This window comes from Battus philenor, unplaced genomic scaffold (genome assembly GCF_028537555.1).
Source record: "Battus philenor isolate CCGP_79_NKW_IND1 unplaced genomic scaffold, ilBatPhil1.0.hap1 SCAF_4, whole genome shotgun sequence".
Lineage (NCBI taxonomy): Eukaryota > Metazoa > Arthropoda > Insecta > Lepidoptera > Papilionidae > Battus > Battus philenor.
In genome coordinates, this window is record NW_027181704.1 from 6,726,634 (window position 1) to 6,745,434 (window position 18,801).

An 18,801-nucleotide genomic window follows, 5' to 3' on the forward strand; every position below is an offset into this window, starting at 1 on the left:
CTGGTTTTTTTGTGATCACTTTCACAATACCTTTATTACAGCAATAGAACACTTCATTTCCAAGCCTTACTATAATATTACTTAAAATTCCTTCACACTGTAATATGATGTTATACTAGTTTTTGTTCAAAAAACTTATTAAAATTTATTACGTGATAAGGACGACCTAAAAAGGACATCAAGGCAAAAATTATAATCCGTTGTCTTCTCTAAAGAATATTACTATCGAATGGCATACAAATGATTTTGACACATTAATTAGTGTTTTCTTATTATAATACAATGGAGTTATTTTATTTAAATAAGACAAGCAATAATGTTGGTCATTTTAATTAATTTTAATCAATGTATTAAATCATAAGGTAAGATTTTTTAATTTACCTTTAGTTTTATATATTATCGAGAATAATCATACGTTTAAATATATAGGTTTATTCTTGAAGCTGTTCTTCCAAATTTCAAAGAGGCAGATGGTCGAGTGGAATCTGTAGAAGATGGCAAGCGGCATCGACACGTGCGTTATTATCGTCCAGGCCCATGGTCCGTAGAAAGCCAAGTGAGCAGGTCGAAACTCTGCCCGATTCTAGGGAACAAAATGTGCTATTAATAAATAACATAAAATGTCTTATTATTTAATTTTATGCAGAAAGAGGTGCAAGTAACGATAATATCTACTGCTAATCCACCGGATCTGGTATGTTTATGTATAAATCAATATTTTACTTTCTTTTTATCAGCTTTGCAACGTCGAGGTAACATACTCTCAGAGAGAAGGTTAGTTGATATTACAAATAGTAAACGTCCACATATCATATGGAAATTTAATTCAAAGACATGTCAGATATCACACAGTATATATATTCTCTGTGCTCCAAATGAGGATCGAACTCATAATATACGATAATAAGCCACAGTCTGTTAGTTCTGTCTGTTTTTTTACAATATTATAAATGAAAATTACGCAAAGCCTCCGAAGTAAAATGTGGGAAAACCTTCCCCACGAACTTTTTCCCGCCCGTGGAGCTGTGGACTGGTTATCTACGAGGAAACTAAGGAAAACCTACATAGCCAAAGGTTGCTATAAGATGGCTGCTCTAAGAAGCAAGCAAGTGGGCTTGCTTCTGAAATAGGCTTATCCAGCCAGAACGGAGGTAGGAGCATCAATTTTGCTTCCACAGCGACCGTGAGGAGTGACTGTGTTATCGCTCCCCACCGTGAATAAGTAGGGTCCCAGCGCAGGTGATGTGGCTGTAGGAGATAATAATCCATGACGGTTGGCGGAAAAAACTGAATCTGCCCCAAGGAGGCGAGAAGAACTTGTGTTTGTGAGTATTCACTCTTTTGGTCTCCTTGACCTCTGTCTACCATAGAAATGATATATTCGATTTAGCGTTAGGTAAAGAGGCCAAAAAGTAAGGTTTTAGGTTCCGGCGCGTCTTTCTTAGTAATCAGAAGTTTGAAGATTTTATCTAATGTCTGTTTTGGAGTGCATCATTGGCATGGCTGTAGATGTGTTAAGGTGTTACCGAGGCCTTACTGTATAGCGATGATAAAAGAACAAGTTTGATGTAATCCAACCTTGCCCCTAGCAAGGGCGAGTGTTTCAAACTATTACCTACGAGTTGAACAAAACAAAAAAATGGTAGAGAACCTTAGTATGATTTTATGATTATGAAATTGTGTTTTTATTCCATGTTTTTATAATAAAAAGCCACAAAACTATTCGGATATTTAGTTGATAATCCGGGCACTACTCGAAACAATGTGTTGTTGCTATTTCGGACTGTGAATCCAATTCTGAGCTTAAGGTTGGGCGTTTTAGGAGGTTTTGCGGTGGTATCCGTCTTCGCTGAAATCTTTGTTGAGCACTACTATAAACGGATATGTATAACTATTTTCAGATATATCTACACAAAACGAGGTCAGTGTTTTGAAGTAAGGCAAACGTTGCATATACTATAAGTAAATTTAAATAATGTTGTAGGAAAAGGAGTATTGTGTATGATTACGAGTAGAACTAAATAAAGATTAAGTAAAAAAAGGTTCAATGTTTTCGAAGAAAGAGGCTTACTGTTTCTATGTACAAAAGTTAAGTATATTACCTTTTCAAGGGTATTTATCACCCACATTGCCATGTTAGCTACCAGTAGGAAAGTAACCAGTTGGCGTCCAGGTTTATTTCGACGTTGCTCTGATGTACTGCTTCGTCTCCACCATGCGTCAAGAATAAAAAGAGATTGCAGTATTGTCTGAAATTTAAACCATTGTTATGGTGAGACAAAATTAATCAAAATAAAAAGTTCAGACAAAATTAATCAAAATAAAAAGTTCAGAAGTATCGGAATTGCTTAGTAACCTGAAGGTCATAATAGAAATCGTTGTAATTTTCATATCTTACGCATGTCGATGTTTGCATATCAACGATAAAATTTATACATGTTTGTACAGTTTAGATGAAAATAATTAAGGGAACCGGAAGAAGTCTGCCGGGTTCACATTCATTACTTTCTTAACTTTAGTGTAAGCATATTTAATTACAATAATAAGTAATAATAAGTTATAACATTTTTTCTTATTTATTAATGTTGTTTGTATATTGGAATTTGCAATTATAGAATCTTTGATTGGCCTTTACCATTAGCGTTGAAGACTTTATACTTTTCCAATAATAACAATTTTTATTAAATATAACATAAATTTTTGGTCCTGTCCGAAAATAACTTTATTCAAGTTGTGATTGGGTAGCCAGTTTTTTTTAATTAAACGCCTCACCTGGTTTAAAGATAAAAATTCGGAGAAAAATCCAACGATTCCGCTACTGTTGTCATCATACATGGTGTGGTGACTTCCTATCAGACTGAACATGCAATACACAAACATCCCTGACTGGGCCAAAATCAATAACGAGGTATCGAGACCCAGAACAGCTGAAAAGAATCATTAAATTAAAGCAATATTTAATTTTATTCTGACATAAATCATAGTAACTTTTTTTACTATACGAGGTCGTAATAATATGGTGCAAAATAAAGATTTGTTATATAATATTCTGAGCAACAGCACACTTGCGATCGTCGCCTTGAGACGTGAGATAATCTCATTAGCTCAGTAATATCACTATCTACGGCGCTCTCCAAACAGAATCCAGTTATAAGCGCTACTATTTTATGCCCGTTAAACGGCGATTTTCAAGTGAGATGAACAACCAGACATAAAACGGTATATTTAGCATAAGGAACGAACGATATGTAATTTGAATTTGTACCTTGAGTTTTTCGTTTATATGGCAAGACACGCATCTGCTTTAAAGCCGCAGCACAAGCAATTAAAGTCAAAGTGTAGAGAACTAATTCACATATGTTTACTTGAAATATGGCATCCTGAAATATAGTTGATAATTACGAATAACAAAATAAATTAAAAAATAAAGTGAAAAATAATAGATAATTACATTAATTGTCATTGGATTGTGTGCTAGGACGAAAAACATAATTAAAGATATTATTGTTATGACAATTAGTAAAATTCCAGCAAACAGGCCGCGATGTGCGTGTGAGCAGTCGACCGAGAAATGATGGAGGGCAGTACGACTTCCATGAGGAGAACTGACTCCCAACATTCCCGCTGAAAAAAGAAAACAATTGTTAAAGCGAATTAATATGTTCTGGACAAAGTTTTTCAATGAAATTAATTAATTAATCACAATAATTACCAAATTGTTGTAAGATTTTTTCTGGTGTGACTGAATTGTTTCTTGACTTGTTCTTAGTAATATTGAATTTCTTTTCAAAATCTTTGGGTGTACATTTCACCTGTAAAGAATTATTAATAATAGTACTTTATAGTGAATACAGATAAAGTGTTTATAATTTTATTTCTGGCGAAGAGATTACCTCTTTCCACATTTCATATAGAATGACAGCACAGATAAGGGAATATTCAATTGTACACGGGAATAGGAACGGCGAAGCATTCTGTAATAAAGCTCCCATAATATTTGTTCGTCTACAAGGGAACTCTGTTGTTTCGTTATGAGATCCATTCGATTCCGACAGTATTGAGTGCTCCAAGTGATGTATCTCATGCTTTGTTTCCTCGACAAGAACGTACAGCCACTCACAGAGATTAGTCGCGATCATATGCATAAATCCGAATCTCTGCACCATTTTATAGCTGCCGGCTTCGATATCTTTGTTCGTCAAGAAAATGAATTGCATTTGTGCCAGTGTCAACGCCATTCTTAACGCCGGCGTCAATGCGGACATTACGGATCGACATCGGTCTGTCATCTCGAAATATTCGCCGAACTCTAGTCCGCTGTACACCATGGAACCAATACCGAACGCTATAAAAAAATAAAATTTTTATTATTAACTGGCCTATGGCTGCGATGGCATTTTGAATCTATATCTACTATATGAAATATCGACGAGTCAGTAACTCACCACGATTTCTCTTTAACCATATGGCTTAAAAATTTGAAATCCATTAAAATTATTTATTTTGCTGATCATAGATTAGAAAAGAATGGTTTTGAACTTGCCAAAACTAAATAATTAGAAAATTTCGTCGTAGCTCAAACATAATTACAAATAGCCATAACATTACCCATAGCTCCCAATCTTAAATAAAAACTGCCATAACGCGAAATTGTTTCCTTCTGTTTACATTTTTCATTCGGCGTCACTTTTCCGTTTTTTTCATCTTTATTGTCTGTTATTTCTGTAGACACAAATTGTTGATAATTAAAACATTTTCGTCGTTTGAACATTTGAAAAGAAGATTTACAATTAAAAATAATACGAATGGCTAAAGAAGTTAGTAGAATACAAAGCAAAGATGGCAATATCCTTTGCGGTAGCAATTATGTAAACTAGATGCGATTTTAATGTCGCATTTTGTTACGCAAATGCGGCTAATTACTAAAACTCATGACTGCTAGATTTTACTTCGAGTAACCAGTAATTGGTAAAATGTGAACTTGACGTAAATCTCACCATGCTCCTGGAGGATTAAATTTACAGCTTTTTGCCGAATCAAGTTAACGTAATGAAATATAACGAAGAGCACGGACACCAAATAAAGGTACAAGTAGAAACCCTGAAAACAATAAAAGACTTGATTAAAATTTTACTTAATAAATTAAAAAGATTTTGGCTGTGATGGTATATCTTTGTATGTTTAAGCGGCTTTAAACGAGCTACGGAGAAGAGCTATATTCGGAGTTTCTTTACGAGATCGAAACAGAAACGAAAAGATTTGAACACGATCAAAAGTAACCGGTACAGTGGCAGTGTGCAAGCCACAGGGTGTTAAGGTCCAGGAGAAGAGACTGCGGTCCGACAAACAGCGTAAGATGTCCACCACAAGATGACTTATTAAGGTCCTAATAAAACACTAAAAATCTATAGGGGAGGCCTATGTCTATCAGAGGACGTCTTACGGCAGAAATGATGATAATAATGATGTTAGTTTCAATATCCTTGATAATTGATATAATCGTTTAATTTATTGACATAGAGAACCAGTTTCTAATTAATTTCAAAGCTATGTTCAATAACTTAATAATATTTTTTACCTGATAGTATGTATCGGGTACTCCTTTCGCAATAACCTCTGTAACGGGAAAGGCAAGTCCAAGCACAACCAGCAGTTTCGCATACAATGCTGATAACGCTTTATTTAGAGCTTCACTGAAAAGCAGATTAAAAATCCTAATTATATTTGATTGATTTTGTTTATTGCACACGTGATATACTCTTTTGCTTAGTCTTAGTTTAAAATAAAAGTTTTTTCTTGCATTGTGTACATAAATAATTTGTCATAATACGCTTATGCTAATTTGTAAATAAGATATTTAAATTTAGTAAATACATATTTATAAAAAAGTATGTATAAGTTTAAAATCCTCTTAATAAAAATGTTCTTATGAATTAAAATATTTTTTGGAGTTTACATCATCGATATTATATAACACCATTTTAAGCTTTTAAGTAGTTAAAATGTTACGGATTTTTACATAATGAAATAAATATTTTTACAAGATATATCAAGAAAATAATAACTTACTACATCAAAAAATAATTATTATTATAACGTACGTCAATGTGGTTTAAACTAATTATAAAAGCATTAGAATATTTACTTTTAAATTTTACAAGAACTTTTATAACAAACAATTATACGTTAAGAACTTTTATGTTCAGCTCGTATGTTTGCGCGTGGACACAAACCTCCTTTCAGAGAGTACGGGCACTTATCAACCACGCGAGACCAAGTGCGGATTACCATTTGATATACATCGATCGGATCTTTGGTCTCGTCGAAATTCTTTAACGTTTCTAAGAAGTTACTTATTACCTATATCTATATCTATGTATTTAACACATTAATTCATACTACCGGAACTTTATAATTTAAGATTAACTTAATATATAAATGTTTTACTTTCAGTATTTAAAAGTTTTGCATTCAACACACAACATATACTTCTTCCTATTATGGTTAGTCAATTTGAGAAAAAAAAACTGTACTTTTCCTTACAAAATATACAAGTTTATAATTATAACTTGACCTAATAGTCATCGGTGCGACATAGTACGAACATTATATATTATTTACCTCAATTCAATATATATTCATTATTATATTTAGGTTAGCATTCCAGTAACGCGGCTCGCAGGGACGTTTTTTGTCTAGATGTACAATTTATTTATACATGACATTCTATTAAATAAGGCTATTTTTAGATTGCACTATTTATATTTTGTATATATAATATTTAGTTGGATTGTGTAAATTCTTTTTGCATCCTTATTAAATCCAATAATTAATTAAATAAACACTTAAATATTTATTGTTATGGAACGTTTACGTGATCCTAAATTAAATTAGAAATTTCTGAAAAAATGGATTCGGCGTAAAGCCATGACAGAATTGTTCTTTTTACTTTGGACCGCTATCTTCACTAATCAACTAAAATTTTTTAACTAATAAAAATTTAATAATAAACCTAGGGTTCTTATATCTTTGTATCATACTGTTTAGTGACTCTTTGATCTTTGATTATAAAGAGACAGATGGGCCGTGTCCGGATAGAAAACTTCTGTACGATACCGAAAAATATTAGTTCTTTAAAACTATCTACGGATAAAACAGAACTCGGCTTCAAATTCAATTATCGATATAATGATTCCCTGATTTTCGTCTGTATAAATATCCGATAAAGAGAACACAAAACTTTTTTAAAAAACAATGAATGAAATAAAAAAACCGGTTTATTCCACAGAATTTATCGGCAATTTATCGAAAAATAAAGTAACTCGTTTATCATTTTGTTAAACGAAACCAACAGCAACAACAAGTGGCTTTTTTACTGCCCTGGCTTTTTTAATGCGTTGAATTATATTATACAGGTTAAGAAATTTAATGGCATCGGAAATTTCTGGATGTTCATTGCTACCAGCCAGTGCTATGGAAAATGGGGAACAGATATGTCCAGCAGTGGGCGTCCTATGGATGAAATGGTAATGACAAGAATATATAGCAAAATACACAAATGTAAGAAACCTGCGCTGAATAATTAGAATAATGGTTTAGCCATAATTGGCTAAAAATTAAGAGTACGTTAATAATTCAATAAATTTTATGTTCGCTATTAAAAAAAAAAAAAAAATTATTTGAATCATGTATCATTTATCCTGATATATAGTTTCAAATCGCCATAATTTTTGTAATGTTGTTGTAAAGTGTTGAATAGTGTGATAAAACATGTAGGATCAAAAATTATGAATTCAATGTATATTTTTTCTGTTTTAACGTATGAAACTGTACAACGTAGAAAATTTTCTTTTTGTAAGGCCGAGGTGGGAAATCCTGTTGTCAACTTAAAATGTAAATTAGACAAGGTATGCATTGATGTAGTTAGTAGCAATTCTTATCTTTAGATTCTGATACAAATCGATTAAGTTAATCTGAATTTTTCACTGTCATATTATTATAAAAAAATAAATCTACAATTTTGTAAGCTGTTGTTTAAAGTAGTTCAAGTAAATCATCTGTTCTGCTTTTAATGAAAGATAATATTAAGTTGCTATTAACATTGATATTTTCATAATTAAATAAATAGGTTGCGTTTTAAGTAATCCTCAACTTAGGTATCCTCGATTTGGTATTCGTATTGATTTGTTCCTCTGGTATTAATTTCGTGTATAAATAAAAAGGCTATAGCACAAAATACAATTTTAATTGTCATTCGCCCTAGTTGTGCTTAACGTAACCTTTCGAATGTAATAATTTAATTCGTATCCAATTTGTTTACAATAGTTATTACAAAAGCACTCGCATTAAATGATTGCTTCTTTCTATTGGAAGGAGTTACTTATATTTCATAAAACATAATAGCAGTAATTTATAATAATTCTTTACTTGTTGCTATCCATTAAAATAAACAGCAGTGAATAAATGATACATTGCAAAACAGAATATCAGTATAAAAGGAAAATTGTTTTACAAAAAATATATTGAAATCATTTTCACAATTTAATTACATTCGCGTCGAAGCTTGGTTGTGAATGCTCACGGAAGCATTGTCAGCCTGTCTATCTATTAACAAATACGGCGTATGGTTCTGAATAGTAGACGTGTGATACACTATGCATATTGTGGATTTCATGCGGACAATACGGTATCATACATGAAAGGAGTATTTAATTTGATATTTATCTTCAATTTTAAAATTATTTTTCAAATTGATAACTTTTTTATTTTATCAAAAGCTCAAATGATTGACAAAAATGTTTTATTACATCTCTGAACACGAGGACAAAGAAAAGGAGCCTTGTTTAATAAGTAGCATGACATACACTCATCATAAATAAATAGTTTACATCTCATGTATTTCAAACTATGTCCGGAGTTCGGCCAAGCTGAAAGAGCCGTAAAGAATACTAGGCCTATAATTTTATTTTATTATGCAGACAGTAAACAGTTACCGATGATTCATATTTTTGTTTTAATAATATATGTATGATTGACATTTTACAATAGCATTAACCGTTTCGGCTTTGAGATTTTACTAATTAAAAACGTAAATGGTGGATTAATTTTTACTTAACTAAAAGAAATTGTGAATATTTGTAACGTAAAATAAATATCACATTTATATATATTTTACGTTATATGTTTTCAAAAACGTAAAAGGTACTTATTATTTTGGTCAGTGAGATATGTTTTAAAAATGAATCCCTCGGAAACACGTCTTAAAACGCTTTGCTACAAGCATTATGAACTGCAATTATAATTATAATTTATTATGAATTTAATATGTAAATAATAGAGGTACTTCGTTAGTGCAACCTGTAATAGCCGTTACAGCCGAAAGCTTGTCGAGTGGCGACCACGTGCTCCCACTAGATGTTCTGACTAAGTCGCGGGGAGTCGCTGCGCCCTAGCGACGCAGTCCTGATTATTGTGACGTTTTTTGGAATCCCCTAAATCTGCTTTGCTGTGGGTTTCTATCGGCTGACAAGATGATAGTGATAATATCTTCTTTATTTCAATCACGATGTCTACATCTATTTATGTTTACATCTAACATAGTTTTTTGTTAAGTACACCAGTAAAAAAAATTATCGATCTTTTTCAGCGGGTAGTTGCAGAAAGAATCTGATTTCTAATACGTGATAATCTAGAGGAATTTTAGTTGATTTTTTTATCACTATAGACTAAGATCTCCGTTTTTTGTCGTACAAGACATAGCAATGGTTATCTGTAATGGTCAGATCTTTACCGCAATAACTATTGTCGGAGCTCGTCCCTGCTATACAGTATTGTAATTCAGTATCAATTTGTGGCCAAATTTTAAAGTTATTGTATTGCTATGTCGCAGAAAATTCAGATGTGGTAATAAAGAGGTTCTCTAGCATTACTACTCACCTGTTGGGAAATTTGTTGATTTCTACTACTAAATGATCGCATTACTGTGTTTTAATTTCTAATTGAAACTAGCTTAATAACGTTTATGTGTCGTGTTTCAAGTTACAGAGATAACAGAAAAATGTTTTCAGACGTTTGTAAGCAGTGTAACATAACTAAAAAATTTCTTATGTCAAGGTATTTATTATCAGGTTTAGAATCTTATACTTTTTGTTATTGAGGGATTTGTTTTTATATAGCATGAGTGAAATATAATTTTAAATTATTTCACATATTACGATTCTGATTGTAGGTTTGTTGAAGTTCATTAAGATTAGACTTGCATATATTTAGTCTAGTGATTAGTTTCGAGTATAATCCGTTATTGTACATCAATTAACCTAATTATTCAGGAACGAATAGCTTACATTGTACCCGGCCTGATATCGTAATAAGATTATCTACAATGGCATTAGAGAAACAGGAATCAAGTTGGTTTAGTTTTGTTTTAATTGATTAATATTTTTCTAAGACCTGGACACATTTAAGTATACCCACGGAAAGACTTGTTGGAACCGCACATGTATAAAAAAGACTATTCAATTATAAACAGCTGAGTGCATTCGTCTAAATTGACTAAAGTTTGTCACGTTAATTTATTACACAGCACAATGAATATTAAAATAATGAAGTTTCGTGATGTGTAAACTGCTATAATATAATATTTATCTTTATAACATATTTATGGTAATTTGTCTATACGGACGAAAATATATAATACCTTGCACAGGAATTATAAGACGAATTCAAAGTAATAATTTAATTTAAATTATAAATAACTTTTATGATTTTTGTATTATAAATATTGTATAATAAAATTTAGGGACTCTATGATTTGGAGCAATATTAATTTTCTTTTCTTCTAAAGAAGAATTTCAAAATCGCATTGCCCGTAAAAAGCTTACAGGAGTGAGACGCGGGTGTAGGTAGTAGGTGTAGTGGCTCTAGGTAGTTTGTTTCCAAATATTAGAATCTAAGCTTGTGATTACCTGAATTGACGTTGAAAATAAGTAAAAGGTGTGTGTTCATAGAAACATTTTAATACTCACTGTCCCAAAATTTCAGCAGCTGAAGGTGGAGGCTCGTGAATAGTGGAAGCAACTGAAGCGCGAGAATGTGGCGTGAGTTCCGATAAAAATCTACGCTGGGTAGCCGCACATAGAGCTAGAGCTTGAGACGGACGCCGAAATGCGGCAATTATTGCTGATGGCCTTCTACAAGAAATAACATAAGTAATTAATTTTTGTTGTGTTGATAGAGGGTGATAGGTTAAAGGTGTAAAAGCTTTAAAGGGTCTCCCCCTGGTATAGCTAAAAATAAAAAAATTCAGAAATGAAAAATAATATCATGAAAATATAGTAATTAAAAGCGATTTCAAAATTTAGATTACGATAAAATTATTAATATTTTACAATCCGTTCTTGCACACTTTGTTGTCGTTGTTTCAGCCCATGGACGCTCACTGCAAGGTATAGGCCTCCCCCAAAGATATGTATAGGGGTTATGCCATAATCGCCATGCTTGACAGGCGGGTTGGTCATCGCAGTGGGGTATTATGGTACACAGGGGACGCTACCGCCCATCCTCTGGAATCTTGTTTGTGAGCAATGGTAATCCCATATAATTAATGCATTAAGTATAAATTATATAAGATTGTACCTCGAGAATCGAATCCGCGACCTACGATCGCAATTCTCAGTTCTCTACCGCTGTGCTATTACTGCTCGCTGACTTTGTACTACTGGAAATTATGACGCACTCCAATAAAGAATTAATTTATTATATTTCAAAAAGATGATTTTATACAGGTGATTGGAAACAGGTTAAGAATTTTCACCCCTTTTAAAGCTTTTACACCTATACCAACGATGTTGAATATCATACTATATAACATAAATGCCTCTGTTAGGTACGTATATAATATACACAGTGTTTAACACTAACACTAATATTGTTAACATTATTTTAAAAGATTTTACTTCGCGGAAATATTTTCATTTTAGTGAAAGATTTGTATTATATGACAGTCTTTGTTATGTTGTTATGTTTATGTACGTTTTTTGTAATATTTTAATAACGATATCGTTATTAAGCTATAACAAAAAATGTATACAAAATTAATTATATTAATTAATAACGTACACAACATTTTTATTTATTCTTAGAAAGAGAAATTTTCTTACGGAACACTATTTTCTTTAACCTGATTATATCCAGAGGCAGATACTGGTCGTTTACTGTACGATTAATTTTGAATTCATACTGTTATAGTACCTTGTGTTAAGATTAGCTGCCAGCTTAGTTTCTATATCGTTGGACATTCTTCTACTATTCGGCTGGGAATGTGAACTTTGTATTAAAGGATCTGCAGCTGAACCCAGCATAGCTTTGGTTCGATCTCGAAGTCTTCCCAGGTCGGAATATGACGACTCATCACTAAAAGTAAAATAATTACATTTATGCTTCTAGTGCGCTTTTGGTTAATAAATATATAGAGAGACGTGGATTTTTTTTTAAATAATTAAAAAAATATGAACAAAATTAAGGTACTTCTGAAAAAGTAAGAAAATATCAATTTAAAAAAATGCTAAAAAAATATAAAAGTTTATTTTTAATTAGTTAAAATCAACCGCATAATTCTTAATATTAAATTTCGTATTATCAATAACTAATTATTTTTTTTTATTATTTATAGTAATTTTATCTGCATTTGCAAATTAACATAAAAAACTTTAAAGCGTTTGTTTTTCGATAGCGTAACTTTTTGCTCCGAAAAGTTATGGCGACTTTGCAGTTGAGAAACAATGCATTGCAAAATATGCTTAAACTTGTTGTCGAACGGAGTCACCGGGCAATCACAAAGCTTGTTTTTCAGTCCAAAAATTCAGAAACAGTAACGTTAAACACGAAAATTCGAGTAGCTTTTGTTTTTAGAGCTTTTTCAGTGTACGATGTCGACATGTCAAGTCTTTTGCACCGTTTTGGTACCTTAGCTGAACGCATGACCAAAATTCATACCATGGACATGACGACAAAACCTATCGAAAGATGTGAAAACTAAACACTAATTAACTAAAAAGTGTTTACTTAAATTACTTGTTTCTTCTAAAGAGTGTGTGTATTTATTGTTACTCTAGGTTATTTATTTAATTAGTTGGTTCTTTTCAATTCTTGCTTGTATTATTAAGTTAAATTTGTATCATTTGTGTGTGTTGTGTGCAATAAATACATAATATTAAAAATAATAAATAATATAATATAATATATAATTAAATATAAATACATACTATTTAAGTGAACATCTGTCATATAGTTGTAACACTATTCTATTGTATATAATGTGTATCAATATTGTATTGTCTATAAGATATCTGATGTATGTATTGCTTTGCACAAGGTAGGTGGATTACCTTCGCTGTATCGACCTGTGCGAGCCGCAAAGCAGGGCATAGGCTTCCAGTTGCAATACAAAGCTTTGGAAAGTAATTCCAAGAGTATTCCTTGTATTGATTTTGAAAATTAGAACAATTATAATATTGCAATACACATACAAATATTTTAATTTATTAACTAATAATTTTAATTAAAAGAAATGGGTACATTCTGATTGAGCAAAAAAAAATTAGGCGTAATATAATAGTTATATGAAATTCTCGTGTCACGGTGTCCGTGATTGAACTCCTCCGAAACGGCTCGACCGATTTTCGTGAATCTTAGCGTGCATATTGGCCAGGGTGAAGAATCGGGCAACATCTATTTTTCATCCCTCTAAATGTTAAGGGTGGTCCACCCCTTAATTTTTTTTTAGACAAATTTTTTGTTTTCATTTTTTTATGATATAGCATACAAAGATACATACATCCCTAAATTTTCACCCCCCTACGACCAACCCTTATTTTTATTTGTCCATTAAATTTTTTTTTGCGAAAAATCGTTTGCGGGATTAGCTAGTTATATCTAAGAAGTTAATCCGTCTACGTCTTTGAAATGAAGTTGCCCATCTATTACAAAATAACTATAAATTGTTAACTATGAATTTAACTTGTGTTATCCCCAGTAATCTTGCCACGATTTTGGCCGTCTCTTACGAAGACTATACGCAAGCCATAATTCACCAACGGGCCTGTTTCTTATCTTTTTTTTCATGGTTTATGAGTAGCGATGTTCCGAAATCGAACTCTTGCCATATGATCGTAAGTCAGGGTTTTCAAACCACTATGCAATCAATGTTCAAGTTACATACAACTATTCTTTATATCCTTCACTTGATTAATGAGCTTATAATATAAAATAAATTAAGATAGAAACTTATCTACATCAGTTTTATAAATTAATTATACAATTACATATTATAGAAATGTCACTGAAACATAAGTGCAAAGATCGAATCACTATCTTGCGAAAAATATAAACTAATATTTGAAATAATTCTAAGGCACAAATGGAATTAATATATTTAGGTGAGAGCTATAATTTATAACACAATTATTAATAAAATATTTCGAATCAATACAGAAATAAATTCCAGAAAAAGCAGGGCTATACAATGGGAATAAATGAAAAGAGAGGAGAGAAAGGTGTGTTAGGCGACACAAAGCGGTCTATCAAACGTCATAAATATTTTCGAAGCTTTGCTGCCGTTACTGCGCCAAAATCCCTCTTTGCGTATGCGTTTCATACTTTCCCTTTGTTACAGAGTGTTTCGGAATTGTGTATCTTGTTTTGACTTAGATAAACGCGGCCAATTTTAGATCTGATATTGAATATGATTTCTTATAATACATGTTTATACAAATGTTTAAAATAGCATCAAAATTATTTAAATTAATAATTTGCCTTTTGCCTTAATTTTATTTTGCCTTAATTTAAATTATTATTATGCCTATTAAGGCATATTAATAAACAAGTATTTCAAGGCTACTGTTTAAATTTAAAATTATTTATTTAAATAATTTTGATGCTATTTCAAATATTTGTATAAACATGTATTATATATTTTTTATATATCTTTCAGAAAGAAAATATGAAGTCGTCATTTCTACTTTGCATTGATTAGTAGATGTCTCATATTTTCAGAATTGTAGGGCCCGGGATTTGTTTCTTACGATATTAATTCGCAAAAAACGTGCACTTAATAAAAAGATGGTGTATATCCCTATGGCATCTTCAATATTATATAAAAAATATTCAATTATTTAAAATTAAACTTCTCATTTCTTTACTACTAATAGTTTGTGTATGCAATTGCCGTCCGTACGTATAGTACGACCGTAATCGTAATTAAAGATTAAAATATTGTTCGATACCACAACACACAGCTACACAATTTTACGTCTTGATAATATTCAATAGATATTGATGTTTTGTGATACAATGTATTAATTTTAAAATGGCATTAATATAAATTGAAAGAATTCTAACGCCCTGTGTACTTTATATTTAAAGAAGAATCTGTCCTGAAGTACAGTTGTATTGAACTATTTCGACTTCAGCGTTCTGAGCGTAAAATCTCCAAAATGTGCATTCGTTCCCCGGAAACGTCCCTCTAAGCTTCGATGTATCCGCGCCGCATCTATTCGATACGAAAATATTACAATATACATTTTCTGCTTCACATAATTTTTCATATATTTTGTGTACTTACATTTATTGAAACGATACTCCATTTTACGTAGTAGTTTTAGTAATTTTGTTTACTTGTTCGACCTTAATATCGGGATTAAATTTATAAATCCGCGAAAAAATGTAAAGCTGTAAGATGCATGAATTTGTAAATAGTGTATGTAGCTGTCAGATATGTGCATTATAGCGACCCCGTTGTCTGTGAGATAGAAGTGGGCGTAGCTAGAGGAGGACAACTCTTTAACTGCACTGGATAGTCATTACAATATTTTAAGGAGCAACCATCACAGTACAGTTAGTGTTCTTGGTAAAATATTTATAATCATATCTAAGTTCATTTTAATGCTGTCTTATTTTAAGAAAAGATTGAAAATAAAACAAACTATTGTATTAAAGATTATATAGGAAACAGACATCTTTGAGATTAGTATTATGCTAATCAGTCACTTAACATTTATAAGATTTTTAGAACATGAAGAAATTACAAAGTTACCGCCAAAGAGTAAATATCGTAGCTTGCCATATTATTCTTGATAGAATCAACATTCTGAATCTGGTAGTATACAGAGGAAATAGGGCCTAATAACACTATATACAAACACATACTTAAATGTAAATTATATCAAAAATTCATGACACTCCGAAGATGCCTAGCAAATTCTATTAGAGAGTATATATTTATTTCATTGCTTCAACATATATGGCGAGATTAAAATTTGACTTTTATCTATATATTTGTACCTCATTTGATCGAAGTTATTCTGAAATATTGAGAGGACTAAATTTTTTTCTACAGGTTTTTTTTAATTTCCAGTTAAATGATGATAAAACATAATAACAAAGAAGAAATAAAAACTATAACCGTGTTCTACTTTTAAATATAATAAAATATTTGAACATAGAACTATATTATAAATTACCAAAATATCAAATATTAAGCGTTATAAACTTTTACAGTTTAAATTTACTAAAAGTATTGTACAAATAAATTGCATAGTTGTGCGGGGTGTAATTAGTCTTTGCAACAAATCCTTTATAAGAGATAAAAGATAAAACTGAGTTATGTGTAAAGACAAAGAAAACACTATTCAAGACAAACTTTAATTAAAATCTTGGCATAATAAACTATATTGTACACTCAGTTCTTATTAATGCAATTATTTTAGAAATATAAAAAAGAAGGTATTGTTCACAACGTAAGCTTTTTAAAAATTTTGTTATGTTGAATTAAAATAAAGATAAACATGGTAAATTTTTATGGTTCTGTGTGGCATTTAAATGAAAAATTTCGTTACCTGTCGTCGTTTTCTTCTTGTACGGTATCCATGTCGGTGACGGTCACACTCGGGCGACCTTCAGCCGCTTCGGAGAGTACACCGCGTTTTGCTGGGCTCATCTGTAAATCGACTATGATATTAGGTTTGAAGGTCTCTTCATCATTTAGTTCGCTAAAATATAAGCGGTTTAAAGAAGCTTGCATCTAACGGCTTAAAAGTTTTATATTATTCTAAAATTCAAGGAAATCGCCCTAGAAAATCATTAATGGAAGGATAATTATAATAATTTATTATTGAATACACTAGATATTAATTCGTCAATCAAAATGTTTTTAATTTTTCGTTAAACCCCTTTATTTTTAAAATGATTATAAGTTGCCTGATTATTAAACATGTATATTAATAATTTACAATTGTAATAAGAACAAACATTTCAATCTAAATATAGAATAGCATCTTTTGTAATTAAGATTAAATTTGAGTAACCGCTCTATTTGTTCTGTTGCATATTTAATTTTTATTATTAATAAGCCGCTCCAGCAGACTTCAAACTGCCAAAAGTTTACTTAAGTCTCAATCCAATGAAATAAATAAATAACTACAACTTACTCCTGATAGCTTTAATTATGAATTTAATGTCTTAATCATAAGCAATGAAAATTAATTATACAGAGATAAGTTTTATTTTTCATAGTCTATGATAATGTTAATGTGATTATATTGTTAATATATCATTTTCATTTACTTTTATTTGAACCTGGTACACCTAATACAAGGCGTTTTATAAATATTTATTTATCTAATTTACACTCAGTTTTAAACTTTTAATATAAGAACTTTCGTTTTCTTAATTAAAATATGAAAGAAATAATCAAATCGGTAGTGATTTTTCCGAGTTTTGTACGATTAAAGGATTCATGTTTTTTAATTATCACCTTTAATGTATTCATTATGTGTACATAAGATGCTTTTGAAACAAATAACATAAAATAATTAGATAAATTAACCTACCTGTTTGTAAAGCGTTTGATAGATATTTTCTTGGAGAATTTTTTCATTGCCTTAATCTTCAACACGATACTGAGACCCTTGGCATACGTAATTGAATTGACGCGGCACATCCAAATTGCTTTTAGCGAATATTTTTATCAAGTTTCTTTCATTTTACGGTTTTTACATAAATCTTACCGAAGCTATAGACCTTTTCGATATGAGACAAGTAGCTTCTACCGAGGTTAGTTTATACTGACCGGAGAATAAAGGTGTATGTGCCCGAGTGTTCTTAAGACACGTTTTGCATAAATATGTAGCTTCAATGCACCATATCATTACAAAGGTTTATATGAATTTATGATACCAATTACTTTATGTAAACAACATAAACAAATAACCTAATCTCTATAAAACGTTTATTATTATATAGGCGCTGTATGGACAGTCTAATGCTATAGTTACTGAATGTCTATGTGTATTTTAAAAACACTTTAATTTTAATTTTCGACATTAATATACAAGACATTATAATTTGAATAAATCATTGTTATATTATATCGTAATCATAATTATTACTTACTTTAAAGATAAAAAATAATCGTTTTCTTCTTTTGATTAAAAAATACTTAAAAGTGCCTTTAACTTCATCGATCTTTTAATAAAACTTACCTTTAAATTTATACTGTGTGTACTCACTAGACATAGAATATAATTAACATTACGTGTAATCATAATGCTAATAGTTTAGCAAAAGTTTATGTTCCTTTATAAAATTAAAATACTTAAGGTTACGATATTTAATGTTAACTGTAAACGTTAACGCTAACTTACGAAATGAGAAAACTTCGATAGTGTTTCTATAGCTTGTACGCTAGAACTTGAAATTTGTGTGAATAAATTCGTAATTACCTAAGTTCTTCCTTTGCGATAAAAT

General features: G+C 30.8%; 1 protein-coding gene across 1 annotated transcript; it reads right to left on the reverse strand.

Moving 5' to 3' along the window:
* Positions 1–404: 404 nt before the first annotated feature.
* Positions 405–18,141, reverse strand: LOC137928702 (proton channel OtopLc-like). Its single transcript, XM_068771645.1, has 14 exons — positions 17,886–18,141; positions 16,893–16,993; positions 12,250–12,411; positions 11,025–11,189; positions 5,579–5,693; positions 4,998–5,100; positions 4,609–4,722; positions 3,894–4,345; positions 3,713–3,812; positions 3,452–3,624; positions 3,266–3,380; positions 2,773–2,927; positions 2,103–2,249; positions 405–583 (listed from the first exon to the last, which is right to left on the reverse strand). Exons 2-14 carry the CDS (start codon positions 16,991–16,993, stop codon positions 410–412), a joined length of 2,076 nt encoding a protein of 691 aa, XP_068627746.1. The 5' UTR covers positions 17,886–18,141; the 3' UTR covers positions 405–409.
* Between the last annotated feature and the right edge of the window lie 660 nt (positions 18,142–18,801).

Bases quoted from the DNA above. Each gene is read 5' to 3' on its own strand.
- LOC137928702 (XM_068771645.1), bottom strand. From the start codon at position 16,993: ATGAGCCCAGCAAAACGCGGTGTACTCTCCGAAGCGGCTGAAGGTCGC. The intron at 11,190-12,249 runs GTACTATAACAG...TATTTCTTGTAG, and splicing joins GCAGCTAATCTTAACACAAG to AAGGCCATCAGCAATAATTG. The intron at 5,694-11,024 runs GTGAGTATTAAA...TCTGCTTTTCAG, and splicing joins GCTGCTGAAATTTTGGGACA to TGAAGCTCTAAATAAAGCGT.